Genomic DNA, 27,951 nt, shown 5'->3' on the forward strand with positions numbered 1-27,951 from the left:
TCAGTCCAGTTACACTGCGGATCGCCGTATTCGGGCCATGGGTCAAACACTAGACTAGAAGCATAGAACTTTCCAATGAAATCCTATCTTCCTTCACAAAATTCAGAGTCCTTTAGTTAAATTCCGTGGCTGTGCACGGCGCCTTTCAATTCTATTTATGCCTCGATTGACGGGTAGGAATTGGCCTTAAATTAAGCTTTCTACTTGAGTACGGGCTTTTCAACGTGGAACTAGGCTTATCACCAAGTTTCTTATAGGGGTCTCAGCTAACTTCCTAATTTAGAGTTTAACATCAGCCTGCCAATGTTCTAGCTATGACACCAGTAAGGATGAACCCCCGGCCTGATTCACGCAAAAACATGGGACTAGAATCTCCCCATAAGATCTAGTGTGTTCTTCGGTGATTGAATATGATGTATCCAGCTATCAAAACTGCCCGTGAAAATATCTTTGTTATAGAGGAGATTGTTCACACTATGGAATCGGCTGTTAGAGATGGTGAATATTTCCTGCCCAAGAACCCAACATCGGCATTTGGCTTTGCTCCCAATGGAATTCTGCTCGGTCTTGGAGATACAAAAACCAGACATTGGTACGCGGATACGTCTGAGGCTCTCGCTGATCAAGGGCCAGATGCATTATACACCGGCAGAGACTATGCTCAGCGCCACCAAGGCTGAAAATTGGCAAACGTAACATTGGATTATTGGAAAAGTGGCTATATAGAAAGCTTCACCAATCGACCAGCGCGCCTTCAAGGCTATCAATACAACGGCCCCGTCAAGTGAAATTGTTTCTATGAGTGCTCTAGAGACATTAAACACCTATGACAACTTCCTCGGCCCGAATATCCTGAATCTTAGCATCCACAGAATGAACAAAGCAATTGTCTTTAGTTGTGGAGAGATATGGATGTTCCCTTTGTATTCCAATCCACTTTGCTGACTTGCGACAGCGAACCAATCTAGGCGATTCTAAGTTGAAATGACAAGCTAGTACCAAGAGGGCATGCTGAAGCATTTTGCCGTGGACAAAATTTGTGGAAGGATTTCTGATTTCCACACTTTAAACGTTTCTGCACATGGCCTACAAGGGATTGAATGCCTAGACACGTAAACTCACTTGTTCTAATGGATTTTCATTGAAAGGGCCGCTGATGGGGTGGAATCTCATTACATCCCACATGGCTGCAGCTGATCACCGTGGATTGGTCATCTCCATCACGACTACCATCAACTTGCTCTTTGGAAGCCAGTTGATCATCACAGAAACAGGGGCAATAATGAATAATAAGACGTGGTAGGCCTCCAACCAGTACTCGTGACTTGATATCAGACTGACGCTCATCTCCTAGGTTTCTCCATCTCCGGCCCCTGTAATGCCTTTGGATATAGCTCCTCGCTGCCCAATTACATCCGGCCTGGAAAGCGGCCTCTACCATTTGCTCATACCCATCATTGCGATACATCTTGACGGGAAGCTATTCTTTGCACAGGAGCGACGAGGGGGGAAACCGGATTGTCACAACTACTATCCAGTACGTCATCCATGCGGTTGATGAAGGCCTTTCTGCGGCGAAGGCTCTTGCTCGTTCACGCCTGCATGGTCAACTAGTGCCGAACTAAGTCCTTTTGAGTATAATTACAGCAACTCTCCTTTTGCATGCGCTATCGTCTGATCTATTTGGTCCAGGATGCTCTTTTTACATGTGCACAGAACGGCCAAGAAGAAATGCAAACTGCAAAGAACATTTTCCTATATGTAACCACATGCAGGGGTGGCCAAACGGCTATGTGAATTCCAGTTTTAGAGGAAGAGAATTCTTTCCCTACAGGGTTCTCATCCTTTCTTCGCACAGGCCAACATCATGGGAAGTAGATTCCCTTGGCAAGAATACTAGTCTCAGCATTATACGCACTTCCAGTTCCCGAGGGCCACTTGAGCAACACCACTCTGAAGGCGTTCACCTACTTACCCTATGCTGTGAAATATATACTTATATCGTAGCATTAAGTGTAAAAAGCGGCTGGATCCCGATCCGGAAAATAGCGACCGCCAATTTCAAATGATCAGTAAAAGTGACATTCGTAAATTTCTCAAGCCAGCATTTATGACATATAAAGTCTTTTGATTGGATATTCCGAAAGGCAAAAAGGGGGGGAACAGACCAATCAAAGTGAGAGTGAAACAAAATATCAGACCCCGAGGCTTGACATTGTACAAAGCAAAAAGAGACACATAAAAACTCCACGGCAGTTAAGTGGAGTCACTTTATTTTACCATGCACTGTGACAGAAGAGGCAAAATAAAACTGCCCACCATATCATTTGATTCTGAGATTAGCGGCGGTACCACATGCGTGTGATTCCGGTGTTTCTCATCTTCTTTTGCAGCTGGAAGATACCGTACATCAGTGCCTCGGAAGTGGGTGGGCCTTGGTTTTCGTCAGTCAATTGCAACGGGGCAAGAGTGCGGAAAGAGGAAATGCTTACATCCAGGCACGTAAATATCGACCGGCACAACCCGGTCACAGCCTCGCACGACCGAGTAACTGTAGTGGTAGTAGCCACCACCGTTGGCACAACTGCCCATGCTGATAACCCACCGGGGGTCGGGCATTTGATCATAAACCTGGCGAAGAGCAGGGGCCATCTTGTTCGTCAATGTACCGGCCACAATCATAACATCGGACTGACGCGGAGAAGCACGGAAAATGATTCCAAAACGATCCTGATCGTAGCGGGGGGTAGAAAGGTGCATCATCTCGACAGCGCAGCATGCAAGACCGAAGGTCATAGGCCAAAAGGAGCTTTGACGAGCCCAATTGGCAATCTGATCAAGGGTGGTCCTGTGTAGTATGAGGTGAGCGGAAGTTCAAGGCGCATACACGACAAAGCTGTAGAGAGCAAACGAACAAGGCATATTGCATAACACCCTCCTTCTTCTCCTGACTAGGCAAACGAACCTCTCGGCGGGCCTTGCCTGACTCGGTCAATTGCTGGGCGCTTGCTGATGGTTGACGCTCGAGCGCTATCGCTGATTTGACTGACGAAGTCGAGAGGGCCGCGAAGGGTTGAGCACGCGGAATGGAGGCAATGAAACGGGGTCGCGCAGCTGTTTTATGTTAGTAAATTGACAGTTTCGATGATGTGAAGAAGATCCCTACCGCCCAGAGCGCCAGAGATGGCAGGCCTCGTCATCTGAAGCATCTTGAGAAAAGTCTCTTCGGTGGAGGAAAAAAACTGGAATAGAAGGTGGTGATCCTGGGGGTTAAAGAGACAGGGTAGTAGCAGCCTCGGCCAGTGACGATGGTTATATAGAATTACAAGAGAGGAGAGGTGGCGGGCTCCGGGTAACTGCAAGACAAGGAGAACCCCAAAAAAGGTTCCGATTCCAGAGTGGAAGAAGATGATGTATACCGAGTGTTTGATGTTGATGATATAAGCCTTCACCTCATATCTTATTGGCTCAGTGGCTGTATTTTTCATTTACAGAACCCGGTATGGTAAAAGCGGTGAGCTGCTCGTAAATGGAATTGCCAGTGTGGTCATTGGCTCTTAGCTCCTTTTTCTGCCTCGATGCCCGAGCGCGTCTTCTCCATACCTTATGCCGCGGGGAGATCGGGGACAACCACTCCACTACCATCTACACTTTGATTGCCAAGTACCCGTTCCTTAAAGGGCTGCGTAATTTCAGTTGTGGACATTATACGGGGAGATTATACCTATTCAAATTAAAACTCTCACCAATCACAGTGTCGAGACTAGGGAATCAGTCCCTAAACTCCAAGAGCTCAAGTGATTGCGCCCAGTCCGGATACATTGCCACTTCAAGAGTCATCTCAGAATGGCTGGTCCCAAGATTGCCTGCATTGGCGTGATCGGGAAGGCAGTATGTTCCACTCTGCCAAGTTATCCCTCTACGATTGCCCGTTCTAACTCGATTGCAGGATAACCCTCTTCACATTTCCTTATTTCCCCCATATTCGGATTCCACTATCGAATTCTCCTTCTTACTGAACTCCTGCCTCGACATTTTCGACATCCGGTGCAAACAAACATCCATTGATCAGGATCTAGGTCTATTACATGCAATTGACGAACGACTTGCAGCCTATGGATGGTTGACGACCACGGGAGTAAAACTATTGATCATCGTGGATTTATTCGGCCAGGAAGAGGCCAGCACTGGGAAGCAAGCAGGCGCTGAGATCAATGGCTTGAGAGATTCTGATGTGAAGCCGGTAAGTTTTTCCGGTGCCTAGCCAATGCTCATCGGCCGAAAGATCCCAACCCCTAACTATTCCACATAGGCTTTCCGCGCATTACAGAGTGCATATATCCAGCTTTTGCAAAATCCCTTCTATTTCCCCGATGACCACATTCCAATCCCTGGGAATACAGCTTCTTCTTTGTCCACTTGCCAGCCAATCTCTAACAAAAAGTTCGTTGCGGACGTTAAACGCATTGGGGATTCGTGGGCTCCAGGAACTTCTCTGTAGGGAGAGTACCAATTGATACCTATTAAACCTAGATCAACCAGTTTCCCCAACTTACATCCATATTAGACAGGAATAATTCACCAAACTATTCGGGCAATAGCCACAATGCTTCTTCGTTATTATACTCCTTTGGATATCCACTTCTTATAGTTTACTAGTCATGAGGATTCTGAATCGAATATAAAAGAAAGTATAAAGATCATCAATTTGTCACTATGCTAATTCAGGTCAGTGGTTTTCTGTTTCGACTTCAGTCTGCTCCAAGGCAACCATGATCTCTGACATTTCATGAGGGTTGCAAACTGCCCACACTCCACCACCTTTGATGTCAACCCTTCCAACCTCTTTGCCAACCAAATTCCTGCCGACCTTTCCTGGTCCAATTCCGATCCACCGCTTCACGCCTCGTACCTGATCAAGATAGCGAATGCTATCCCACCATCTCACTGTATCAGTGCACTGTCTTGAAAGGAGATCCTTGATGTCTTCCTTGGACTGGAAGGGCAAGGCGGTAACATTTGATATACATGGCATTGATGTGGGGAATGTGATGTTGATTTTCTCGAGGGCATCTCTCATATAATCCGCAGCTAGCGCCATAGCAGGGATATGAAAAGGGCTGTCACTTTTCAGTCTGACAGCCCGGGGGTCGTGGCCTCCAAATTGACGCATTTGGACCAGAAGGGTTTTGATTCGGTCAAGACTACCACTTAGCACGATTTGATTTTTCGAGTTGATGTTTGCAACCACCACTTGCTGAATTGATGGTGCATGGTTATCCCTGTCGATTCCAAAGCCCGGCGACTTGTAACCAATGAATTCTTGGACCGTTAGAAGCATACTTTCCAGGTGCTCGGGTTCACAGAGAAGTGCAACCATGCCATATGTTTCGCCTGACTGCTCGGTCAACTGGCGCGTACACTGGGCCATCATTTCAGCCCGACCATGGACTATTTGCAGAGCATCTCCGAATTCAAGATAGCCTCCGGCAACCAATGCGGAGAACTCCCCGAGGCTATGTCCAAGCGTAACGTCGACCCGAGATTTAGTGTCGAACCCGAGCTCCTGCTCCAAGATACGAAGTATTAGGACTGAGATTGCCATGACTGCAGGCTGTGAGTTTTCCGTTTTGTTGAGCTTGGAATTGGGGCCGTCGGATATAATGCTGGACAGTTTGAACCCGAGAGTGCTATCCATCTCGTCCAAAACCTTAGCTGCAGTGTAAGGGAAGCTTTCGATCCAGGTGTTGGCCATGCCAACCCTTTGGACTCCATGCCCTGCTGTTTGTATTAGCGGTCATTTGAGGTTCAGAGGTAAAATGGGGGCCGGGCGTGTGCAAACCTGGGAAAAAAAGGGCAGTGTGTAGGTCTCGGTTGAAGGGCAGAACATTGAGGTGTGTCGGTCGTGAAGGTGTAAACAAAGCTTGCGATACGACATGCACAATGGATCTTAGTCGGAAGTGACCCCTGGGATGCGACAAGCGTGAGAACATCTTCTCTACAGTTGCAGCCCTAAGCAACCATTTGGGGCCTTGATCTTGACCGTATCAACACAGCATGTGAGCATGGTGGCTACTGCGTAGTCGCGAGAGTGAGATCCGCTATCTCATGGAGCGAAGGAGTGTTGTCCCTCAGTCCATGCTGGCGTTAATAACGGGAGCAGTGATCTCCGTGTGGGGTTAGATGTGGGATTCACGTGAGCTCCTTTTTTCGGGGTAATCGGCTATGGAAAAAAAGATATCCCCGTACAACCGTCAATTGCCATGCACATTCTCAGTGGAGCTTACACAGTCCTTATATGATATACCGATTCTTTTCAGATTCTGAGATTAATCAATTATACACATATGTTTACCAACATTCTTAATTGACCTCATGCAATACAGCTAAGTACCTAGTTGAGATAGGGTGTATACTATTGGTATTCGCTCTACTCCGTATACCAGTTGTTACCCAAGTATGCAGAGCCCCACATTTCAATGAGCAGAATCGACTTAAATCACATAAAAAAGCTATTCTGGTGTCGATTTTAAAAGCTATACGTATTTGATATACATGCCTAGAACATTTTTGGATTGTGATAACTCTCTAATATGCACAGAAATATATGAGAATACGCTGTATGTAGTAGTACATGTAACTTACAAATTTTGTAATGTACCGACCTGTACGAAGTACAATATGGTTGTTGTCTCACCGCCTTCGGACATACATCCTCGATTGTTATTGACCAAGCCTATCGCTGCCATCACTGTGCTCCAATTCAAACCCATCTTTTTGGGAGAGCTTTCTTCTACCTTAACCTTTCTCTTTCTCTCTTCTCCTACCTTATACCAGCCTTGAAGAGCGAATCAGACCCCAAGGGTCAACAATCTTCGAAGCTATCGTCGGCCAGCGTGTTCGCGACTACAGGTTACGTACAAATTGAAAATGTTCGTCCCTAAAGCCGGTGGTCGCAATACTCGTCGACGCCAGCGAACAAGCTCCGATGACTCTGTCAAACCACCAAAGGCCAAGAGACAGCGCTCCGTTCTGCGACGCCCAGATGAGTCCCCTTCCGATACCAACCTGGGGCGTGAGCTCGCAAAATTAGCGACACCCACTGCGCCAAACGGTGACGTTGTCCCTACGGACCAGATGAATGACTTGCATCTATCAACTCGTGTTGTGAAACAAGGCGATGGACCTGGAAACAATAACGAGGGGACAATTGTTTTGGTGGGTTACTTAAATCTTTGCGCGTTCCTTCAGACCCTCAAGTTCAAAGCACTAACTTGCTGGGTTAAAGTCAAGCACCGATTTCTACACTGTTGATCAACTGCCATCTTTGCCAGATCAAATTCGTGGCTTACAATCAGGTAACTCAAATACTACGGCTTTCCCTCTCCTTGGATTGCGGTTTATTGACTCCCATCCTCTGAGCGCAGAACCCCTCAAATGCTTTTTCGGACCTGGGCATGATCACGCACTAGCTTTGACCCACTCGCATGCCATCGTGTGGCCCTATTCTACGCCCGCTTCGTCTCCGTCTCCGTCGGAGACGTTCACGGTATCGATTCCGGATTCTTGCAGAGACCCTAAAGGTGCCGTCCCACTCGGAGTTCTATTATCTACGGCTACAGGCGACCACCCCGGTCTTTTAGTGATCATTCCTTCTACGGGAAAAGTCGTTTACTGGGAGACTGTTTCCAGTGCCGCGGCGCTGGGTTTATCCCGGCAAAAGCAGAATGGCATCCAAGGATCCACCCCTGGCATGCTTTCCGGTGAGTATGCCACGGAAATACTCAATGGGGAGCCTTCGGGAATCATCGTTACATTCTCGTCCGGACGAGTAGCACACATCACCTTGAGGGACCCCCAGGGAAAGCCTTCAGTAGTCGTGAATTTCCTCAGAAGCACTGTAGGGACTGGAGGCGGTGGAATTTTCGGGGGCATCAAGAGCGTCTTCGCGGGTGGGTCATGGAGAAAAGAGGTCACTGCTGTTCGGGCTGGTGGTTCTCACCAACGCGGCCAGCGAGACGTCATTATTGCAACTTCGGCCGGGTTGGTTGAAATATGGGACACGCATTGGAACCACGGGAACACGCTTAGGAAACGATACGATCTCAAGGATGAAATTTTGGCGGCCCTCCCTGAATATCATGCGCAACCGACAAATGATACAGAACTCAAAGTCGTGGACCTTGCGTTCTCTGCTCTGCAGTCTTCCGACGATGCTGTCCAACTTTCTGATGGGTCCTGGCGCCTCTTTCTGGTTATAAGGTCGCCACAATGGTCAGAGACTAGGGCGCTATTCGTGGCTCAAGTTCACCTGTCAGGAAATCAATCTCGCGTTATGTCAACGCATGCCGTCGATCTTCGCCACATTCCTGCCTCTCAGCTCGAAACGTCCAAACCCAAAATCTTTGTGCCGAAGCCAGAAGAAACGGCTTTCATCCTTATTGGCCAGTCTCTTGTTATCTTGTCGTTGGCAAGTGTCGAAGAAACTCCATCCTCACAACTGCTTCTTGATTCCAATAAATTGCCTCTGCCTTTCCAAGACACTATTCACTTGCGTTCTGGCACAGACCACGAAATCCTAGGATCCATCTCAGAGGACCAGTCGAACGATTCCCCTTGCGCAGCATGTGTGCTTATGCTTCGGAATTTCGGTGTAATTCGTGTGACAGTGCTTCCTCGTCCTGGCACAGAACAAGATGTCGACGAGCCTCAGATTACAGCAAAGCATAAGCTTGAGCAGGCGGTTTTCTTCGGGACCATGGCAAAGAATCCGTTGAATTTATCCAGCGAAGGGGACTTGAACTTCCCGCCATTGGAAATGGAGCAAGCATCTTTAGAAATCTGCAGGGAGCTGCTCCGATCAGAGACTCGCTTCATTCCTACCACTGCTATCTCACTAGAGCAAAATCTTCGCTTGAGAGCAAAGGCACTGGATGATCTTGCCTCTTTACTATCTCGCCAAGGCAATCCTTTGAATCGACCGGCAAGATGGAAGTTGCTGTGGGCGGCGGAAAAAATTGCGGCACAAAGAGCTATGTGGAAGATCCAGGAAGCCAGTCAGATAAAAAATGGAGAGGAAGAAACCTTCCTTGGTCATGTCATTGGATCCATGCACGACAAGTTCAAGACTCCAATCAACCCTCAACACGGAGAGACCGATCCGGTACGTCAGTGGTTCCTGAGAGACTCTTACCGCATGGAGCACGTCATTCCTTGGATCAAGAATGCAATCAAGCTGGGTCGGGGCAACACTTCCAACCCTGCGCGCGCACTGTCAGAAAAGATCCTAGCCGCCAGCGAGCTGTTTCTGGCGGTCACAGAAACTGCTTTCCGGTATCGCGATGAGCACGTTGCACTTTATGGTCTTACTGGAGACTTCCTGGAGGATGGTGTGCTTTCCGGTGGATATGAAGATCTTCCCGAGTTCTGGACATCGAGAGGTGTTGGTTACTCTGAAGCGGGGCATTTACTCGATTTGGAACTGGATAGTTGCCGGTCATGGAAAAATCCCGCATCGGCAGCAGATATCCCTGACGCGCATGTTTTGAACCAAGTTGCGAAAAACAGCTATCGACACCTTCGTGTGGTCGGTCAAATGCATCTCGAACGAACTCGATGGCTTTCCGCACAAGGAGATCCCAAACTGATGGATGAGAGTGTCTCGATTGAGCAGGCCCATGTCGAAGACCGCAAATGGCAACTCTTCAAGCTGGCTGGTATCGATCATCTTGCCGATGCCGTTGAGCTAGCAGAGAGCTTCCGGGACATGGGAGCGTTGGTCGAGTTGATCATCGAGCTTCAAGACCAAAAGGCGAGCCTACATCCGCGTACAGACCCTCAGAATGATGTTTCCACGAATCAAACCGAGATCGATGCCGACCAACTGATAGCCAAGTATTTCGACAAGTTTGGTGACCTATGGGCGGATGCATACTTCTCCCGGCAAATCGCGATGGGTTATCCAGGAACATTATTTACAATGCGAAAATACCAACCTGCCGTCACTCGATTCCTTCGAAGTAACCCCGCATATTCTCGCCTAAGCTGGATTAACGATGTCATCGGCGAAGACGACTATGACTCTGCCGCAGCCTCATTGGAGAATCTAGCGATTGGCAGTGAAGAAGACTTGTGGAGCCACCGCGTAGAGATCTCGTTGGCCAAGCTAGGCAAACTAGCGACGCAGGAGCGAATGGATTCTTCCGTCATTGCTTCTACTTTGCAAGAGGATGTAAAACGTCTGGAGGATTACGTCGTGGTCGATGGGATCCAAGACATTCTCTACTTGCACATGGAGCATATCCTACAGGGTGCGAATGACCGAAAGGCAGAACTTGAATTAGTTCTCAGTCAGTATGGAGAACACATCTTCGATGATCGGCCATCACTCCATGAAATCTTGAGCGACGCTCTCTCTACCTTGGTCGACAGGCAGGTTGTGGGTGCCGACGGCCTGATTGACATCTTGACATTGGTGGGCCCTACTCAGCTTGCAGATGACAGTGAGAGTGAAATGATACGAAGCGAGTTCCATCTCGCCTTGCAGGTTCTCGATTATGGACGCTACGGCCAGCGAGACCCATCCTACCTCATGGCGTTGCAAAGGTTGATCTGGCGACGGTGCTTGATCAAAGATGATTGGGTAGCTCGGGGCAAAGCCGCTGAGGGCCCTAACGGCAGTGAATACAGCTCAATCGCCGACACGGCACTCTACCGATCACTTACTGCATGCTTGGAAGGTGAGTTTGTTCCCATTGAACTAGGACTATCGGGCTAACCAACAAAATATGTCCAGAACCTCGAAATACTGGTCTGCACTCTATGTACAAGCCTCTCTCGCCCGCAGAGGCTCTGATGACTGATTCTGATTCCGATATTCTTGTATCGCGGTTCCGCCCAGAGCAAAAATCTCGTGTGGCATCCGATCTTCAGACCGAAAATGATATTCTGCGCCAGTGCATTGACATCGGAAAACTTGATTTCTGGTTCCAAAACCTCCGGGAAACTGCCGAGGTCCACATATCGCCCCCCAAATAGACCACCTATGTGTGATGGTGAAGTTGCTGGAGCAAACGATTGAATTTTCTCTACAATTGACGCGGGTTGGGGATGAAATGGTGGCGTTTGCGATATTCTTGCTCGGTTATCCAATGGCCAATAGTCATAATATGTTCTATGTATGAAATCTCAAGAGACGTTTCAATGTACTGTTCAGATCTTCAGCAAACCCTAAGAGTTACGTTGCACTGGATCACGGACCCTCCCTCAATCACTGAAATGTGAATGTGATGTTTATTTGGGTTGTTTTCTCAGACACGACCCCTAAGAGACTACGCTTGTTCATGTTCCAACCTACTTGACATCCAGAGGCTGTGAAGCGCAAGTCGCCACATCGATGGCCGAGACTGCTTAATATTTCCTTCCATCATGATCAGCTTCGCTATCGTTGCTACTGGCACTCTCGACCTTGGTCACGGTATTATCATTCACTGCAGCCATGTCGGCGTCACCACGGACCTCTTCCTCGAACACAGGTTCTGGTTCAAAAGCCTCGAACTTGGTGTTGAAGTCAGCCAGACCCTGGGTGCTACTGTTGGACCGACGTCTAGCATTGGTGAACGAGTAGTCAGTGTCCTGCATTTCCTCGCCCGACCGGCCCCTGTGTCAATTCAAGTATTAGCTAGATCAACATGAATGGCTCTGGTGTGCATTTCTTACCAATTGCCTTTACCACCCCCGTCCTTCTTTGTCTTGCGAGGATCAGCGTCAGTCGGGCCGGACTTTGCAAAGTAGCGTGGTATGTTGTCACGGGTACCCATCACGCCTTCCGTCTGGTGTTCACGGTCATTCGATTTGTGTGAGCGAGTCACTAGGAGTTTGTCATGTTAGTAGGGTGACCACTTGGGGATTGAGATGGCAAGTGTCCATGGTTTGATGCCAAGAGATGCAAGCATACTAACGCGGGATAGATGCTTACTGGTTCTCGATGGGAATATTTGATGTGATGCAAGATGATGAATTGGTTCAGGAAGAGATAGGAGAGATGGGAGAGATGGGAGAGATGGGAGAGATGAAAAACAAGAAAGGACAGGAGAGACAAATCATGCAATGCAAGAGGGGGGCGTAATGACTCGTGACCTCATACCCCAGAGTGCGGTGGACTAATGCAGGCTCCACCAACCTTATTTCCTCCAATACGTAACCATCTTCACCATCTTAAAACAGTGTATCATGGAAGGAGAAGAGACTCACATCTCTTTTTTCCTTGTGTATTGTTGACATATCAAGGCCGACGAATTGTGGAGCCAATGTCATGTTAAGCCTCTGGATAGCTAGCATGTTAATTCAGCAATTGAGCGAAGAGTATGGAAGAATTGCTAATTAGGCAGAGTGAGTGGTTTCTCACTCTACTGGAACCTGTTAAGTTGCTTCTGCATTTTCCTCATCTGGGACTATATATTTTTGTCCGCCAGAACCGGAGACTTGAATAAATTGTGCACAAAAGACCTACAGAAATGATCTTCATCCTGCGTAAACCAAATAGAGCTTCCCCCCACAATGCAATGGGACACTAATTTGAATATCCTAGAATAAAATCCTTTCCCCGGTGTCACAGTTTATCTGTAATCGATGAGAGGACTCAACAGGAGAAAGAAGAAGGCCAAAGCTTGAGTGACATGATTGTGCTCAACTTGTACCTGGCACAGAAAATACACACATAACTGCTGCACGAAAGCGGTTTCGCCTAACAAAAGTTATTAGATCTAGAAGACTAACTACAGCCCTCTAAGTTGTAGGGCTGCAACTATTTCGGGACAGCGTCTGATCACCTCCCGGGACTAAGTTTCTTCGAGCCTAGCGGGTAATTTCATGGCCTAAGAGAGAGAGAGAGAGAGAGAGAGAGAGAGAGAGAGAGAGAGAGAGAGAGAGAGAGAGAGAGAGAGAGAGCGGAGTACGGAGTAAACTAGGAGGCACTCCTCCTATCAAATGTACCTACACGCAATAATTGTGGACCAAAGCCACCAATGAATAGCTTCATTACCACACCCACTTTAATATAAAATTTTCGTTCTGAAGGCCTAAGACCTCGAACGATGTCCAATGATAGATGGCAGTGCTGTTATGTGTAGCCGATTCAACTCTATCAGGACTTGGGAACACAACATTCAGAACTAGAATAGTGATCTTCCATTTGAAAGACCAAGATCAGACCGACGATCGGGCTAAAACTGACCTGTTGTCGCCCTCTAAATTTGGCACTGGACACGGCAAATGAGCCGAGGATAATATGGGGACGAATGTGGCGCAAGGACGAAGGAGGCAGCATTGGCATTTAGCTGGACCAAGCGTCACGGCCCCCGAACAAGCAGATGTGGGACTACACAATGCACCTTGCTACACGGTAGGCCAAAGAAGATTGAACATGAATGAACTACAACCCTTGAATTTTTGGGATCATGTCTAAGACTGGCAACGCGTAGCTAAACGCCAGTTCAAATCTGTCATACACGTTTGAACTTTTTTCTTTTCCTATGACCAGAAGACATTGATTTGTCCCAGCTGACCAGTACGTGACACCACTTCATTGACATAACCTTTAAACATTCTCGAGGACGGTCTCCTTGAACTCCCGCTCAACCTTCTGGCCCTTGTCGTCAGTCGCGGACTCTCCGTGCAGAGCCAAGAGAGCACCGAGATCGAACTTGGGGGACTTGAGGAGCTTAACCTTGCGAATGTGAACCTGTAGACATATATGTAAGCAATCTGTATATCTGCAGCTCTCCAGTCTTGTGGGAAAAACGAACATTCTGCAGGGGGTAGATGCCCTGGGTGGACTTCTCGATCTCACGTCCAATAACCTCGGGGATGAGCTTGTGGGTGAGCTGAGAAAGAGTGCAGGTGGAAGCCTCGCGCTGAATGATCTCGGTCATCTTCTTGCGAATGGCACGGATCTGAGAAGAGCGGGCGTAGGTGGTCTTCTTGATCTGGTTGGGGCGTCTCTTAGTGAAGGCAATGGCGAACAGGCGGAGGAGGTAGTCGTCAGTGGTCTTCACGGTGATGTTGGCCTCGATCAGGGACTGCCACTTGCGGACAAGGGAACGGAGCTTGTCGGTGGTGAAGTCGAGACCGTGGAAGTTGGTCAGGCAGTTCTTGCCCTGGATCTCGTCGACGCGGAGCTTGACCTTGCGGAAGGCGTGGTCCTCATCGTTCTGAAGGTCGGCGAGGGAGACCTCGAAGATACGGCCCTTGAGGGAGTCGTTGGCGTTCTTCAGACCGCTGGTGCGGTTGACCAGAGTCTTGCCAACACTGATAATTCCGTTAGTCAATCCAACTCAAAATTCGCCATATTCGATTCGGGTGGTTTGCATACTCGCGGGTCTGGAAGGTGGAAGGAGCCTGTCAAGACGGTTAGCATTACACCTGGGCTAACGAATAGAATTAAACACACCTTCACAGAGTACTCGTCCTTGCGGGTGAAGGGGTCGACTGTGCGCTTCTTGATACCCTTCTTACCCTTAGATAGGCGCTTGTTCCTGAACGAAGACGATTAGCCGTGTGTTCGTGAATTCAATGGAGATCGTAGATGCGCAAGTAGTTCGATAAATTGAAAGCAGGAAAAGGATGAAGAGTAGGGCGCTTACTTTCCAACAGCCATGATTGCGAGTTATCTGTGTGTTGTTGGAAGACAGACAAAGGTATCGCACCGCGCGCTCAGAGGGTTTCGACACTCGACTGGGAGGGTTGAAAACCCACAGAAAACTCGGCTAAGCGAGGCGCGGGCCCTAGCTGATTATGTCATTCACATGGGTCATGTGACCGAACATAAAAAAAGGTCCACTGCAATGTCATTATGTCATCACAATAGAGCCCTGGAGTCTACTGTTAGATCACTTTGCGTTGTATTTAACAGAATGTAGTAGATCGTTGGCCGTCACAATTGGCCCTACACGATTTGGCGCTGGTTCCTATTACCTGTTGTACTCTGGCATGTTTACATTTGTGTACTTTCATACTTATGCATTGGATTGGTTCCATGTCCTTTGCAAAAACCAGTGCTCTTTCCTCCGCATTGAATCCTCCAAAGTTTCAAATTAGCCCAACAAAGACCCTTTTCCATACAAAGCATAGCGTATTATACAATGTAGATCGCTTTGCCATTAATTGACATCACTCGTCGGAATCTGGAGGCTCATTATTCCGGTTCCCAATTAAGCAAGTCGCCTTGGCATCCATGCTCGCGGGCCTACTCCTGCGCGAGTCGACACATCTCATTGCTTCAACTTTCTTTTCATCCCTTCTTATATCTCAAATCCTGTGTCGCAGGTTAACATAACCATGGTTTGTGCTATCAATCCCCTATACCCAACCGTCCCGACCGCCCCGACTGTGGATAGATGTTGACTTCTACAGGGCAAGCGCAAGAAGTCAAGCTCTAAGCCCCAAGGGCCCCGAAAGGTAAACGAATCACAAGTCGCCAAGTTTCGCATTTAGAACTGACTTCTGAACACAGAGGGAGCCTCTTGCCACCACCTTTTCCTGTCTCTTTTGCAACCATGAGAACTCTGTGATCGTCAAGTTAGACAAGAAGCTTGGTCTAGGCGATTTATCCTGCAAAGTTTGTGGGCAGAAGTTCCAAACTGGTATCAATTGTGAGTTAATAATCACCCTAAGGCATGAGTCCTAACTGTGCTAACTGAAGTGCCTTTCAAAGATCTCTCTGCCCCCGTGGATGTATATTCGGATTGGGTAGACGCATGTGATGCAGTTGCGAAGGACACTGCCAACCAGTACGACGCACCGAATCCAAGCCAGTTGGGACAGAGAGGGATCGGCAAGCAGGGTATTCCAGAAGAGATGGGGCAGGGCGATAGCTATGATGATGACTACTGATCGTGGGATGACGGCGAACGGCGCATTAAGGCACGATATCAACAATGATTGAGTTGAAAAATTCTTGTATGTACATGGTAGTTGACATTGTTTTTGCATTTTCATGTTGCATATGCTTATTATTTATCCCAAACTCCAAGAAGTGTCTCACCCATCTAGACCTCTACTCCACTCCCGGGCATCAAGTCAACTCTGAATAGGCGACTTGTATGGCGAAGTGGAAGTGCCTTATGGCATCTGGAACAGACCAAGAAATGGATGGACATTGGAACGCTGAATTACTCAGAATTTCCAGGTGACCTTGTGCCCGCTGATGTTCCTTTCAACATGGTAGGAAACAGCACTTTTACATAGAGTAATACCTGTCGCCGAAGTCTCCCAGGCCGGGGATAATATACCTTTCAATCAGTCAGCATGGCAGTCGCAACATCCAAGGGGTGTGATATTCTCACTTCTTCTCATCCAATCCTTGATCAATGAAAGAGGTCACAACCCGGAGTTTAGGGAATCTCTCCGCAAACTCAGCAACACCGGATGGGCTTGCAATGAGGTTGAGGAATAGAATCCGGTGTTCAGGAACGCCTCTCTCGATCAGTGTCTCCACAGCCAGAGTTGCAGAACCACCTGGGAGAAAGAAATCAGCTGGGTGGCCATGGGCATTGTAGAACAAGTTCAACTTACCAGTTGCAAACATGGGGTCAAGTAGAAGGACCCAACGATCAGCAATGTCAGTGGGAAGCTTATCGTAAAACAGTTTGGGCATGCAAGTCTCCTCGTCCCGCTGGATGAGAATTTTTCCAATGCGAACAGATCGGCAGCAGTCGCGCAATCCTTGTTCCATGGCCTCACCTGCGCGCATAATAGAGACACCGCAGATCTTTCCTTCGAATTTGACACCAAGGTAGGACCGTCCAACTGGAGTGGTGATAGACTGCTCAACAACGGGGAGGTGGTTCAAGCCTTCCTCCACCAGCAACCGAATGATGCGGTTAGAATAGAAGATGAAATCGGCCCGGGTAGTTCTCTTGTCTCTGATCATCCTGTTTTTCATACAAAATATAAGTCTTGGGTTACTTTCCATGCAGAAAGGGGTCCTCACGTCAATAGAGCAATCAACTGGGGGGTTTGAGGTAGCACGTGGACATTCTCGTAGGAGACTTCCTTTGAGACTGTCGCAGTGGGCTTCTCGCCATCGGGGCGATATAAAGGACCAACGCCTTGCGCAGGAGACGGAGCGTTCTCTGGTTTGCTGGCCATGATTTTGCTGCGTCCAAAGATGTGTGTGTGGGTCGTATGACTAGAGAAAGAAAGAGAAAGAGATGTTAAGAGATGAAAGCACCGGAAGTTCACCCGAGACAGTAGCTCAAAGTACCTATAAGGACAAGAATCCAGAGAGGGGTGTATATAATAAGGACAGTGAGGAATGGTATGTCTCAAAAGCCAAAAGCGGGGAAGTATGTAGGGTTTTCTCTTATCATTTTTTCTATATCCGGAAGCTATACCGCAGTGGGTGATTCTGCCCCATCTCATCCCCCTCCGCCTCTTATCACTTGCATCATCTTCCCAATCAGACATTGGGTGCTGTCAATTTGTTTCATTGCGCGATCTTCTCAAAGGAATATACCTAGGCAATCTACACACATCATTCCCAATCACCTAGGGGTCACTCCTTTGATGACTGCGCCACACCCTTTGAGCGTGTGTAAGCTCCATTGACACCGCAAGGACATGGCTTCGTCTTATGCAACGACTACGTTTTACTCAACCCATTAATTCAATTGCTCCTCGGAACTCCTTGATTGTCATTTGGGAACCAGATTTCTTAGTCGAGTTCATTGAACCACGCGTGCGCATCAAGTTTCGCCCTGCTTTTTGAACTGAAGATGTCGCAACCTCGGCGACGACTCGTAACCTATGGCTCTGCTTCCAAAAGCCAACATCCGTTGAATACCGAAAATGCTGCTCGCTCATCTGCCGCTAGAACAGCCCCCAAAGAAAAGCCTTTGCCAAGCTCGTCTCATCTTTCACGGCAATCATACGCCAGGTTACGGCGCGACAAGAATGAAGATAAACAACCGTCTGGATCGGTGGAAACAACCACGACTCGAGGTCTTGCTCAACCAAAACTCATCGCAGAATATAACGTATTTGATTTTCCCTCTTCAGATGATGAACAGATGCCCATAGTTCAGAGAAAGCGAAGGAGAGTTAGCCCCGACGGAAACAAGGCAGTTCCTCCGGCTAAACGATCCGTGAAGCTAAGCGAGACGGAGAATGGAAATCGTCGCGTGTCATCAGAAATGGGGAAGAGGGTGCTCGATGGCCGGGGGCCATTGGCCAAAAATCCAGAAGTCGGCCAGCAGACAAGCCCCGTGAGGTCGACATCATATACAAGGGCTAGGAGGTCTGTGCGGAGTCAGGCTGAGGTATCACCTTTCGAGAATGAAATGAGAGTATCAGTCGAGGAGAGCCCCGGGGATGGAGAGTCCGTGCGAAGGAGCTCGCCGTACATCAACCAGGAATATGCCACTAAAGCGAACATCACTCCCGGTCGAAGGAGACTGATTGACTCGCTCGGGATTACTGAACACCTGGTTGAAACATCTCCAGGGGTTGAAACATCACCAGAGAGTCCCGCTGGTAGTCAGCCATCCCCGAATCCAATCCCTCCCGACCGAGCTTCGCCAAGTGCGGCTGTGAATGAGTGTTCTGCCGAAAGCTGCGTTCAAGGCTCTCCTGTCTCAGTTCCATCTCATTTACGAGGCTCACGTGTCACCTATGCACGCCAGCGTTCATTTTTGGATGACTTGATTATGCCAGAGGACCTTTCGACGTACGATATTTCTTCTAGTTCAAAGCACTGCTCTCAATCTGTCAAACGTCAGTTGAATTACGAGGCTACTTCCAGTGCTCATTCAATGGTGCCAAATGAAGATACCAATGAGGATGGATCTGTCCGAAGTATCCATGAGCTCAGACAAGCTGGGGGAAACGCTCGTTACCGAGGTGCCGTCGAATCTATCTTTGAGGACATTGAGGACCCGCAAAACTCGTTATCGGGCCGATGCAATGCTTTACTCCAACTGTGTGGCAAACTTCTGGACACTGGGCTTAAACTGCGGTTTTTCGAATGCAATTTTGACAAAAGGCTTGTGGATTGTCTGTCCATGGACCTTCAGGTGGTACCTACTGTTCTGGCTTTCTGTGCCTACGCACTGGGATCATCGGATGGACACATGTCTTATGTTCTTGCAAATTCTGCGTGGCCTAAGCTCTTAGATGCATCGCCTGCCTTATTGGGCATGCAAGACGACATACCAGTAGTCGCAAGAGCTCATACCAGCGGCCTTTCCCGGCCTTTGCAGAAGACACTCCAGAACACTATTCCGCAGATAGCTGCTATGATGTTTCCTGATACTGCAATGCCAAAACTATCCCCGTGCACTTTGGCGTTGTATTGTCTGAGGTCGACGATTTCCGTGATGCAAACCAAAGGCCAGAACCCTAGCCTCTCCACGTCTCTCCTGAAACCGTTGGTTCAAGCACTCGTATCCGAAAGCCAGCGTTGTGTTTTATTGGAAAAAATACACCCAGAGAGCTCTCAGATACTGTGCATGGGCTTTTCAATCTTGGAAGCTTCTACCGCATTGCCTGAGTCGCTCACAAACGAGCATTGGGATATCCTAGACCCGCTCTCCGAGCTTCATATCCTGCTTTGTTCGGAGTCGGGTACTATCAACCAAATACAACCCCTCTACATTCGACTTATCTTGAATATCACCAACTGCAACACCTCACTCTGTGATAGATTCGCAACCCCGGAGATGGTTGGGGGGCTGGTCCACATTGTCTCTGCAAACTTTGGGGATTTGACTGAAGATGCTCTTAGGCAAGCGAACAATTCTCTGGACAGCGTGATATTAGCGCTCGGCGCACTTATCAACCTGACTGAACAGAGTGAAGCATCGAGATCAGTTTTTCTTCACTCTGACAGTACCTCAAAGCCTTTTCTTGATCAACTCTTGCATCTGTTCGTAACTCATGTTGAAACCATCTCCACAGTATGTTTTCGATTTTTTGAGGGGGGCCGGGGGTTCCATTTCCACAGACGCATCGGACTAACTAGATCCACTTAGGCTCATTCGGTCTTAGAAGTACACCACAACGTTGCTGTGGGATATTTGGCCGTGCTTTTACTAACACTCAGTTTGGATCCCCAGACTCGGTCCAAAATCAAGAGCTCACTCGCCCCCAACGGATTGACAGCGGTGATTTCTACCGTTGGTGAATTCCTGCAATATCATCAGAAGATTGAACAAGAAATCCCCACGATTCCAGCCCAGGGGCAAACAGAGAGCGGGTTCCTGTCCAGATTACAAGAACTTATCACTCGGATTCGACTGGTAGAGCAATGATGAGCATCCCGTGCCATACATGTGTCGCTTGACGGCAGATAAGTGCGCGCTTGGTCTTTTCTACTGGCTTTTTTTTTAGATTCGATGGCATGAATTTCTTGGTCTGTTGGCAGCTTTTGATACCCCTTTCCCTTGTCAATTTTAATTGAACCATTCACGCAATGGAGTAGGATATTCCACCTTCATATCCACCTGGGCAGATGTCTAGCACTGATCAAGATCCTCATAAAAAAGTGACCTCAAGTCAAACCAGACCTCAACATTCAGGAAAATGATATTCATTAATTTCTGTAATACCACTGAGTGCATTTTATAGCGAATAACAAATCGAGGTCCCAGAACGTACCCACTGGCATTACATGTAGGGCGCTCAGCCCTGGAGTTGGAGAAACCGCCGTTTGCACTGTTTGCACGTTGCAAGGAGTTGGAGCTCCGCATGCTTCGAGGGATTTGCCACCCCCCCCCCCCCCCCCCCCCCCCCCCCCCCCCGACGACCTGGTTTCTGAATAGGTGCCAGATTGTCTCTGAATGTCTCATTGTACCAATTTCATCAATTAAGAGACAGCGATCACCTGACTCGATCATCATCATTATCTCCCATTCACATTGGTAGTTTAGCTGAGTCTTGCTGCACTGCACAAGATGCCTTCCGCGCCTAAGCAGAGAAAGATCGCAATCGTTGGCAGTCGCTCCGTGGGTAAGAGCCTATTTGATAGCCCGAAATAATTATGAAGAGCTAACCCTTACATTTAAAAGGCAAATCATCTCTCACTGTTCGCTTTGTCGAGCACCATTTCGTGGAAAGCTATTACCCTACAATTGAGAACACATTCAGCCGGATTATCAAGCACAATGGCCAGGATTATGCAACTGAGATCGTCGATACTGCGGGACAGGTAGGTGACTCATGTGCGAGATTGCTGCTTGGTTACTGAGACTACTCTACAGGACGAATACAGCATCTTGAACTCCAAGCATTTCATTGGAATTCATGGATACGTCATTGTCTATTCAGTGACATCGCGCCAGTCATTTGACATGGTGCGGGTGATTCGCGACAAGATCCTGAACCACCTCGTCAGTCACCGTCCTTCTTATGACTAGTAGTTCACGAACCAGCATCTAATATTTCCTCTAGGGAGCGGATGATGTACCTCTTGTTATAGTAGGAAACAAGAGTGATCTTAAGCCCGATCACCGCCAAGTCACCCTCGACGACGGACGGCAACTAGCGGAAGAGCTCAACTGTGCTTTCACCGAGGCTAGTGCTTTCCTTGATTTCAATGTCGCGAAAGCCTTTGATCTCATGATAGGAGAGGTTGAAAAGTCTCAAAATCCATCACAACCAGCTGGGAACAACAAGTGCGCTTTGATGTAATGTGGAACTTCTACTGGAACGCGTATGTTTCTCCCCCGGAGATGGTAAGCGAAGCCATCTCTGGACCTCTGGATCTCTGAGTCAAGAAACATGAAATATCTCTTTCATTAGAGCTGACAACACTATATCTTGCTCTTTTGATGTCCACTCAATTCAGATCTACGGATGTCTTGTTTGCTGACTCGATGATTGGCTCAGAGATCGTCAACGCCAATTTGATAACACCAACTTGATGGCTTCTGCTTGGGGCCCTCTTCTTTTTGGCCTTATTTCTATTGTGTCTCTCTGGTGGAACCATTGGGGTTATTACATGAATAATGAGTTTTAGGATCGAATTCGGGAACATGGATCGGTACCATGCATAGAGTAATGAATCTCAATTTAAACAGGCTTCTTTAAGTATACGAAGTACCACGGAGTAGATCAGATTGATATATAGAAACATCCGTGGCCATAACTAGAGCCCGTTTGGAGGTACGCATGGGGAACGCCTTTTGGATTAAGTAATGCGACCGCTCGAGGCCCAAGTGCGTGTACCCACGCACTTCGATTTTCCTCGCTTTTACCCCTCCACAATTTGAGTCACCCCTCTACCACTTGGATCCCCCTGAATCTTTGAATTCTAATAGTCAATATGCTGGACCTTGCCGACTTTGTGACCGAGCGCGGTGGTGATCTCAAGAAGATCAAGGAGAGCCAGCAGAAGCGATTTGCTCCGGAGGAGACCGTTGATGAAGTTGTCGCGCTCTATGAAGAGGCACGGCGCGGTATGGATCCTTTTCTTCGGAGGTTGGCGCGATCTTACTGATAGGTATAGCTCGGTATGAGGTCACACAGATGGGATCTCAGATCAATGGAGTCCAGAAGGCAATTGGAATGAAGAAGAAGGTAGGCATTTTCCGGCCAGGCTAGTTCTTTGTGTAGATAGATGCTTATCCATTTTCAGAACAAGGAAGACGCATCCGAATTGCTTGCACAAAAGGCAGACCTCGAGACAAAGAAGAAGGAGCTTGAGGAAACCGCTGTCGCCAAGGAGGTTCAACGCGACCGAAAGATTCGCACGATTGGAAACTACGTCCACGAATCCGTGCCCGTGAGCAACGATGAGGTACGGACTATTTAGCCGCTAGGGGATCTAATGCGTCATTAGACTAACAAGTGAAATTCTGGCTACAGGCAGACAACCAGCTGATCAGGTCATGGACCCCCGAGAACGCCGAAATGCAGAAGCCAGGTTGCCTCTCCCACCACGAAGTGTTGACTCGTCTCGATGGCTATGACCCAGAGCGTGGTGTCAAGATTGTCGGTCACCGTGGATACTGCTTGACTGGATACGGTCTTTTCCTCAACTTGGCTCTGATCAACTATGGTCTGGAGTTCCTCTTCAACAAGGGCTATACGCCCAACCAGCCCCCTCAGTTCATGCTCAAGGATCTCATGGCGAAGACTGCGCAGCTCGAGCAATTTGACGAGGAGTTGTATAAGGTCACTGAGAGCGAGGATAAGTCCACCGACAAGTACCTCATTGCTACCTCCGAACAACCATTGTCTGCCCTGCACGACAGCGAGTGGCTCCAGGACAAGGATCTTCCCATCAAGTCTGTCTTAGTTGTCACTTAGGACTAAGTTGTTTTACTGACAAGTGAGATAGGTATGCCGGTTACAGCACATGCTACCGTAAGGAGGCTGGATCTCACGGCAAAGATGCCTGGGGTATCTTCCGTGTTCACCAATTCGAAAAGGTTAGCATAGCTCCGAATGCGCTGGATTCTTGCGTTCTAACCCCGTGCAGATCGAGCAGTTTGTTCTCACCAAGCCCGAGGACTCATGGCAAGCGTTTGAGGACATGATCAGCACTTCCGAAGAATTCTACCAGTCCCTAAAACTCCCTTACAACATTGTTGCTATTGTCTCCGGTGCCCTGAACAACGCGGCATCCAAGAAGTACGATTTGGAGGCCTGGTTCCCATTCCAGCAGGAGTACAAGGAGCTCGTCTCTTGCTCCAACTGTACCGACTACCAGTCCCGAGCTCTGGAGATCCGGTACGGCGTGAAGAAGGCCACTGATCTGAAGAAGACTTACGTCCACGCGTTGAACTCCACTCTGTGCGCAACGGAGCGTACCCTCTGCTGTGTGCTTGAGAACTACCAGAAAGAAGATGTAAGTATCAAAAGTTCATTGGTGATTCTGACAGTAGCTAACAATAATTTAGGGCATCGAGGTCCCTGAGGTCCTGCGGAAATACATTCCCGGTGCTCCTGAGTTCCTTCCTTACACCAAGGAGCTTCCGAAGGATAGCACATCCACCAAGGCAAAGGGAAAGGCCCAGAAGGGCGCCGATGATGCCACCAAAAAGATGCAAGGTCTTCAGGTTTAAGGAGATATCTCGTGCTGTACCTTGAGACACAAATTACAAATTACGATGGTTCAGTTCATGATCTACAGTTCCATATACAGAAGAAAAGTCGGCCGCTCGTGCAGCCTGTGTCCTTGACGACGTAGGACTTGAATAATATGATCTGTTTAGCTCAATAAATATTAAGGACGTTTTGTTCAAGGTAACAGTCCTTTAATTGTCTCAACCTCTTCTCTTCTGTTCCGTTTGTCTCCTTTGCTTTTCCCCATCTTCTAGACTTTGAACGCAGCCCATCATTCGAAATGTCTCGTGAGAGCTGCAGCAGCAACGCCACCCATTCAGGGTCTACGGATGTTCTATTGGAGAAGGTGTGATGCTCTCATCCATTATTCATTCATTTGACATTGGAAGCTAACCGTATCCCCCTAGCATTGCCGGGCCCCCCGAAACCAGATTTCAGTTGTAGGTTCCCCCAACTCCCTCAGAAAAGGTCCAACTCTCTCGCTATTCGCGGGTTTAAAAAATGTCTTGGGTGATTAGTATAGTCAAACTGTCGATAGTGAAGTGTAGGTGTCATCGAAGGGCACGAACGAGGAGTTACCACAACACATTTTATAGATCAGTGATATCACGATGGTCTTAGTACCGCTAATACTGCAAGAACATCTGTCAAATAAAAACCAGAGAAAAAGGCATAGCAAACGCTTAGCCGGAGAAAAAGTCTTCTCGGGATTAAATTCAACCAACTAGGAGTTGACAAAAGCGCATTGAGTCTGGACTTTATCTGCTGTAGGACATCAATCTTTGAACAGTTTTGGTTCTCTTAGACTCTTAGATCAGAGCATTATACCTTCTTTGACTGTCCCTATGGTAGTAAGGGTAGTAGCTAGCCTAGCCTATTTATCGCGATTGCGAATTTCTAGGTTGTGCTCACAAGACCTAGCACCCGGGGAGGGGTGGACATTGTAATAGTGGATAGGAAAGGAGATGATAGTCTACAAGATATTGTATCCTGGTTTGAGGAGACATCAGAAAGGGTAATATACTTTACTTTTACGGGGGAGCGAGAGCGACTCTGCTCGACCCAAAGTGGAGACCTTGGGGGAGGGGAGGGCCGGTGGTGAAGTCACTGCCTGGGCTCAGCTCCATGGTTTCTTGCTGGTCAATTCTTTTAGTTTCGTAACTTGGTACTTCAGATTGCCTCATGGCGATCCCCCATTCTGCATCTATTTCCCAGAGGGCAGTTAGAGCGACATGATAGAAATTGAACCATGTCGGCCCAACTGTATCCCTTCTAGGTCGATGAAAAGTCATGGAGCGTCAGTTCGAAGCCCGACGACCGCCACGTCTATGACTGATTCGAAGATACCCCTATCTTGTCCGCCTCCATTCCACCAGTCGCTCAACACAGGTATAATTCGAGCCCAGAAGGATGTCGAATTCGTCCTGAGACCCTTGCTGTCCCGGTTTCAGTATCGGCTTGGTGGGCCATGCCTCAACCACCGTGTTGCGATCCTTCATCGCAACCTGCAAATCGACAGATATTCGATCAAATCGAAATACCCTTGTTGTACCTGACTAAAAGTCAGCTGAGATCGTGAGGGCACTCGCATCATCACCGACCTTTCGAAAAATTTGTGTCGGTCAAGTACAATGGTTCTCGCGTCCCAAAATTTTAAACTGTTGGCACTCTCCGGTTGTAACAAGGAGAAGATGTCAAGAGGTAAAAATTCCATGAGTAAATCCATGTTCGGCGTTTGGTCTCTGTCATTGCCTCGATGGACCATTTCCATGATTGCATTCAGATACGCCGAAATGATCGTGGCATGAGTATTATCACGTGGGGATTGCAGCAAAGGGGACAGTACGCGCAAGGTTTCTCGTGTGCCCAGATACCCGGCATCAGTAATGTTCGATGCCTGTATGCCCCATTAGGTACCTTGCCCGCATGTTTCAGACCACGTACCTCAATTCTGGCATATTTGTTCTCCTGTAGCGTTTCAGGAAGCTGGACCGCGTTCATGTTGAGTAGTTCAAAATCTATCTCTATCATTCCTAGGCGATCTAGGAACTGCTGGAAGACACGTCGAAGGTAGATGTAGAGTTTACCGTATAGGTCCTCTTTCGCCATTGTCCGCACTCGGGCAACTTCTCGTATCGGCCACCCATCTAAAGGGTCGGCTTTGTCATTCATTGGCCAGATGAACGGAGGCAAGTAGAATGTACTGGTATATTGCCAGGAGTGTAAGCCGATTGTCCGGGAGTTGGTGATACTGATACTTACGGATTGGGGCGGTCGAACCCGACCCTATCATGTCCAAATGGAAGGAGAAGTCCATCTTCACGAAACTTCTGCTTTGACATACGTATAGATGGTGTGGCGTCCTTGAAGTACCATCGATCTCGATAGTCTCGCCTCTCCGGAGCCAGTGTTGTAGCCGTCCGGATATGCAAGGCTTTCTGCGGTGTTAGATCTGAAGGAACCTCGCAGAGCGCCTCCAGTCGGTACCATTCCTCTTTTCTAAGAGTAAGACGCAGGCTTCTGTTATGAGCAAATGTCCAGGTCCTCTCCACAATCTCTCCGGTAGCTTTGGCCGATATTTGTTCACAAACTCCAGTAAATAGAGGCTTCACACGCGATGCTAACTGGGCGGTCAGATCCTTCGGTAAGGAAGCAGAGTACCAAAGGTGAATCAAAGACTCGGCATTGGTAAAGCCACCGGGAGATATCGAAGTCATCTCCAGCGCTGTAAGGCAAAAAAGGAGGATTATTGCGTTTCTTGCAACGACGTGAAATTCCCGGTCGTTTAGGGTCACATCAACTCGTTGCGAGAAGGGCTGAGGAAGGTCGGAAATGGTTTTTACCACATTGCGCAAATCACCAGATGCTTAGTCTTGTGAGCCGCAATTCCCTATATTGGAACGACAGAAGGGTGACCAACCAGCAAATAGTATCGTGACATCACGAGGGAAGTTATTGCCTTCATTTTGTGCCAACTTGAGAACATCAATTGCCGGAACGTTACCCCAGAGATATATTTCTTTCCCAAACGGGTTATGGTGTTCACTTGCATGTTGTGGGCTTGCAAATACTGGCATCCGGTTTTCTCTTTCCCAACATGGGCTCCAGTTGTGTTTCATCAACGCCGATTTGCAGATTCTTTTGTGCTCCGGCCAGTGCGCTGTCTGACAGCTCTTATCACAGTACTATCATTATCACAGTACTATCATGGATGTTAGTAAGTTCGAATGCTAGTCTTCTCTTCAACCTTACCGAGACCAGCTTGCAGTTACTGCACGAGTATCTGCTTTCTTTATTGCAACCTGGCTCCGCACAGGAGAATAAGGCAGTCGCAGCCATTTTGCCAACACTAGTGGGTTGTTAGTGAAGATGGTACTCTTCTTCTCGAGAATCGTCGGGCTAAGTCTGATCAATACCCCGCAGGCCAGACGTGGAAGATCATCAATCACTTTGTGCCACGACTCTCATACCCCTCACTAACCTAGTATTGTATCTCCTATGGTCCTTTTTTTTCTATGCTCTGACAACTTAGACCTTCCGAATCTCATAGCTAAATTGATAAGCCATGAGCTGTTGTGTGGAAGAGTCGTTGATGCGCCTCTAAAGGGATGCTGTAAATTGCAAGTTGCGAAACAAACCTAGCCAGCAACTGTGTGGTAGATTGCGTGTCTCAACTGCGAGGTTACTCGTCTCACGATCAGCAATAATGAAGAGATTTCTTTTCTCTTAACGCTAACTTATTAGGTAATTTACACTTATCATTAACAAATATAGGTTTATATTTATCAATTAGTATCTTTTTAATTTTAACATATAGCTTATTAGCTACAAATAATAATAAAATAATACCTAATAACTGATCAATAAGTCAAGAAAGTATTTATGCTA

At 47.9% G+C, this 27,951-nt stretch overlaps 13 protein-coding genes across 13 annotated transcripts; 7 read left to right on the plus strand and 6 right to left on the minus strand.

The window, feature by feature from the left end:
* Positions 1 to 410: 410 nt before the first annotated feature.
* Positions 411 to 680, plus strand: Pdw03_8877 (Gamma-glutamyltranspeptidase; the record flags this gene model as incomplete). Its single annotated transcript, XM_066102084.1, has 1 exon — positions 411 to 680. One exon carries the CDS (start codon positions 411 to 413, stop codon positions 678 to 680), a length of 270 nt encoding a protein of 89 aa, XP_065957167.1.
* Positions 681 to 2,339: 1,659 nt separating this feature from the next.
* Pdw03_8878 (NADH-ubiquinone oxidoreductase subunit B, putative) lies at positions 2,340 to 3,209 on the minus strand (the record flags this gene model as incomplete). The annotated part of the gene is made up of 4 exons (XM_014681494.1): positions 2,340 to 2,434; positions 2,493 to 2,848; positions 2,916 to 3,114; positions 3,167 to 3,209. The coding sequence occupies 4 exons, from the start codon at positions 3,207 to 3,209 to the stop codon at positions 2,340 to 2,342; spliced, it is 693 nt and encodes a 230-aa protein (XP_014536980.1).
* Positions 3,210 to 3,846: 637 nt separating this feature from the next.
* Positions 3,847 to 4,501, plus strand: Pdw03_8879 (Sedlin; the record flags this gene model as incomplete). The annotated part of the gene is made up of 3 exons (XM_014681495.1): positions 3,847 to 3,891; positions 3,950 to 4,243; positions 4,313 to 4,501. 3 exons carry the CDS (start codon positions 3,847 to 3,849, stop codon positions 4,499 to 4,501), a joined length of 528 nt encoding a protein of 175 aa, XP_014536981.1.
* A 228-nt stretch (positions 4,502 to 4,729) lies between these two features.
* Pdw03_8880 (Acyl transferase/acyl hydrolase/lysophospholipase) lies at positions 4,730 to 5,993 on the minus strand (the record flags this gene model as incomplete). The annotated part of the gene is made up of 2 exons (XM_014681496.2): positions 4,730 to 5,778; positions 5,843 to 5,993. 2 exons carry the CDS (start codon positions 5,991 to 5,993, stop codon positions 4,730 to 4,732), a joined length of 1,200 nt encoding a protein of 399 aa, XP_014536982.2.
* A 937-nt stretch (positions 5,994 to 6,930) lies between these two features.
* Pdw03_8881 (Nuclear pore complex subunit Nup133, putative) lies at positions 6,931 to 11,037 on the plus strand (the record flags this gene model as incomplete). Its single annotated transcript, XM_066102085.1, has 5 exons — positions 6,931 to 7,218; positions 7,289 to 7,358; positions 7,428 to 10,474; positions 10,547 to 10,739; positions 10,796 to 11,037. The coding sequence occupies 5 exons, from the start codon at positions 6,931 to 6,933 to the stop codon at positions 11,035 to 11,037; spliced, it is 3,840 nt and encodes a 1,279-aa protein (XP_065957168.1).
* Positions 11,038 to 11,409: 372 nt separating this feature from the next.
* Positions 11,410 to 11,819, minus strand: Pdw03_8882 (Putative STF2-like protein; the record flags this gene model as incomplete). The annotated part of the gene is made up of 2 exons (XM_014681498.1): positions 11,410 to 11,659; positions 11,719 to 11,819. The coding sequence occupies 2 exons, from the start codon at positions 11,817 to 11,819 to the stop codon at positions 11,410 to 11,412; spliced, it is 351 nt and encodes a 116-aa protein (XP_014536984.1).
* A 1,778-nt stretch (positions 11,820 to 13,597) lies between these two features.
* Positions 13,598 to 14,656, minus strand: Pdw03_8883 (40S ribosomal protein eS1; the record flags this gene model as incomplete). The annotated part of the gene is made up of 5 exons (XM_014681499.1): positions 13,598 to 13,741; positions 13,806 to 14,307; positions 14,372 to 14,397; positions 14,450 to 14,534; positions 14,643 to 14,656. The coding sequence occupies 5 exons, from the start codon at positions 14,654 to 14,656 to the stop codon at positions 13,598 to 13,600; spliced, it is 771 nt and encodes a 256-aa protein (XP_014536985.1).
* A 680-nt stretch (positions 14,657 to 15,336) lies between these two features.
* On the plus strand, positions 15,337 to 15,891 carry Pdw03_8884 (Zinc finger protein, putative; the record flags this gene model as incomplete). The annotated part of the gene is made up of 4 exons (XM_014681500.1): positions 15,337 to 15,339; positions 15,412 to 15,456; positions 15,512 to 15,650; positions 15,713 to 15,891. 4 exons carry the CDS (start codon positions 15,337 to 15,339, stop codon positions 15,889 to 15,891), a joined length of 366 nt encoding a protein of 121 aa, XP_014536986.1.
* A 346-nt stretch (positions 15,892 to 16,237) lies between these two features.
* On the minus strand, positions 16,238 to 17,416 carry Pdw03_8885 (Cytosine deaminase-uracil phosphoribosyltransferase fusion protein; the record flags this gene model as incomplete). The annotated part of the gene is made up of 6 exons (XM_014681501.2): positions 16,238 to 16,289; positions 16,344 to 16,515; positions 16,573 to 16,931; positions 16,991 to 17,188; positions 17,264 to 17,323; positions 17,394 to 17,416. The coding sequence occupies 6 exons, from the start codon at positions 17,414 to 17,416 to the stop codon at positions 16,238 to 16,240; spliced, it is 864 nt and encodes a 287-aa protein (XP_014536987.2).
* Positions 17,417 to 17,774: 358 nt separating this feature from the next.
* Positions 17,775 to 20,306, plus strand: Pdw03_8886 (Wings apart-like protein; the record flags this gene model as incomplete). The annotated part of the gene is made up of 2 exons (XM_066102086.1): positions 17,775 to 19,952; positions 20,028 to 20,306. 2 exons carry the CDS (start codon positions 17,775 to 17,777, stop codon positions 20,304 to 20,306), a joined length of 2,457 nt encoding a protein of 818 aa, XP_065957169.1.
* Positions 20,307 to 20,948: 642 nt separating this feature from the next.
* Positions 20,949 to 22,012, plus strand: Pdw03_8887 (Small GTPase superfamily, Rho type; the record flags this gene model as incomplete). Its single annotated transcript, XM_066102087.1, has 6 exons — positions 20,949 to 21,003; positions 21,063 to 21,202; positions 21,255 to 21,383; positions 21,445 to 21,571; positions 21,634 to 21,706; positions 21,883 to 22,012. 6 exons carry the CDS (start codon positions 20,949 to 20,951, stop codon positions 22,010 to 22,012), a joined length of 654 nt encoding a protein of 217 aa, XP_065957170.1.
* A 306-nt stretch (positions 22,013 to 22,318) lies between these two features.
* Positions 22,319 to 24,062, plus strand: Pdw03_8888 (Seryl-tRNA synthetase; the record flags this gene model as incomplete). The annotated part of the gene is made up of 7 exons (XM_014681504.1): positions 22,319 to 22,451; positions 22,502 to 22,572; positions 22,631 to 22,792; positions 22,861 to 23,282; positions 23,336 to 23,426; positions 23,477 to 23,845; positions 23,898 to 24,062. 7 exons carry the CDS (start codon positions 22,319 to 22,321, stop codon positions 24,060 to 24,062), a joined length of 1,413 nt encoding a protein of 470 aa, XP_014536990.1.
* Positions 24,063 to 25,590: 1,528 nt separating this feature from the next.
* Pdw03_8889 (MYND finger family protein) lies at positions 25,591 to 27,611 on the minus strand (the record flags this gene model as incomplete). The annotated part of the gene is made up of 8 exons (XM_066102088.1): positions 25,591 to 25,615; positions 25,665 to 25,960; positions 26,008 to 26,266; positions 26,326 to 26,929; positions 26,984 to 27,038; positions 27,250 to 27,265; positions 27,316 to 27,412; positions 27,545 to 27,611. 8 exons carry the CDS (start codon positions 27,609 to 27,611, stop codon positions 25,591 to 25,593), a joined length of 1,419 nt encoding a protein of 472 aa, XP_065957171.1.
* Between the last annotated feature and the right edge of the window lie 340 nt (positions 27,612 to 27,951).

This window comes from Penicillium digitatum, chromosome 3 (genome assembly GCF_016767815.1).
Source record: "Penicillium digitatum chromosome 3, complete sequence".
Taxonomy (NCBI): domain Eukaryota; kingdom Fungi; phylum Ascomycota; class Eurotiomycetes; order Eurotiales; family Aspergillaceae; genus Penicillium; species Penicillium digitatum.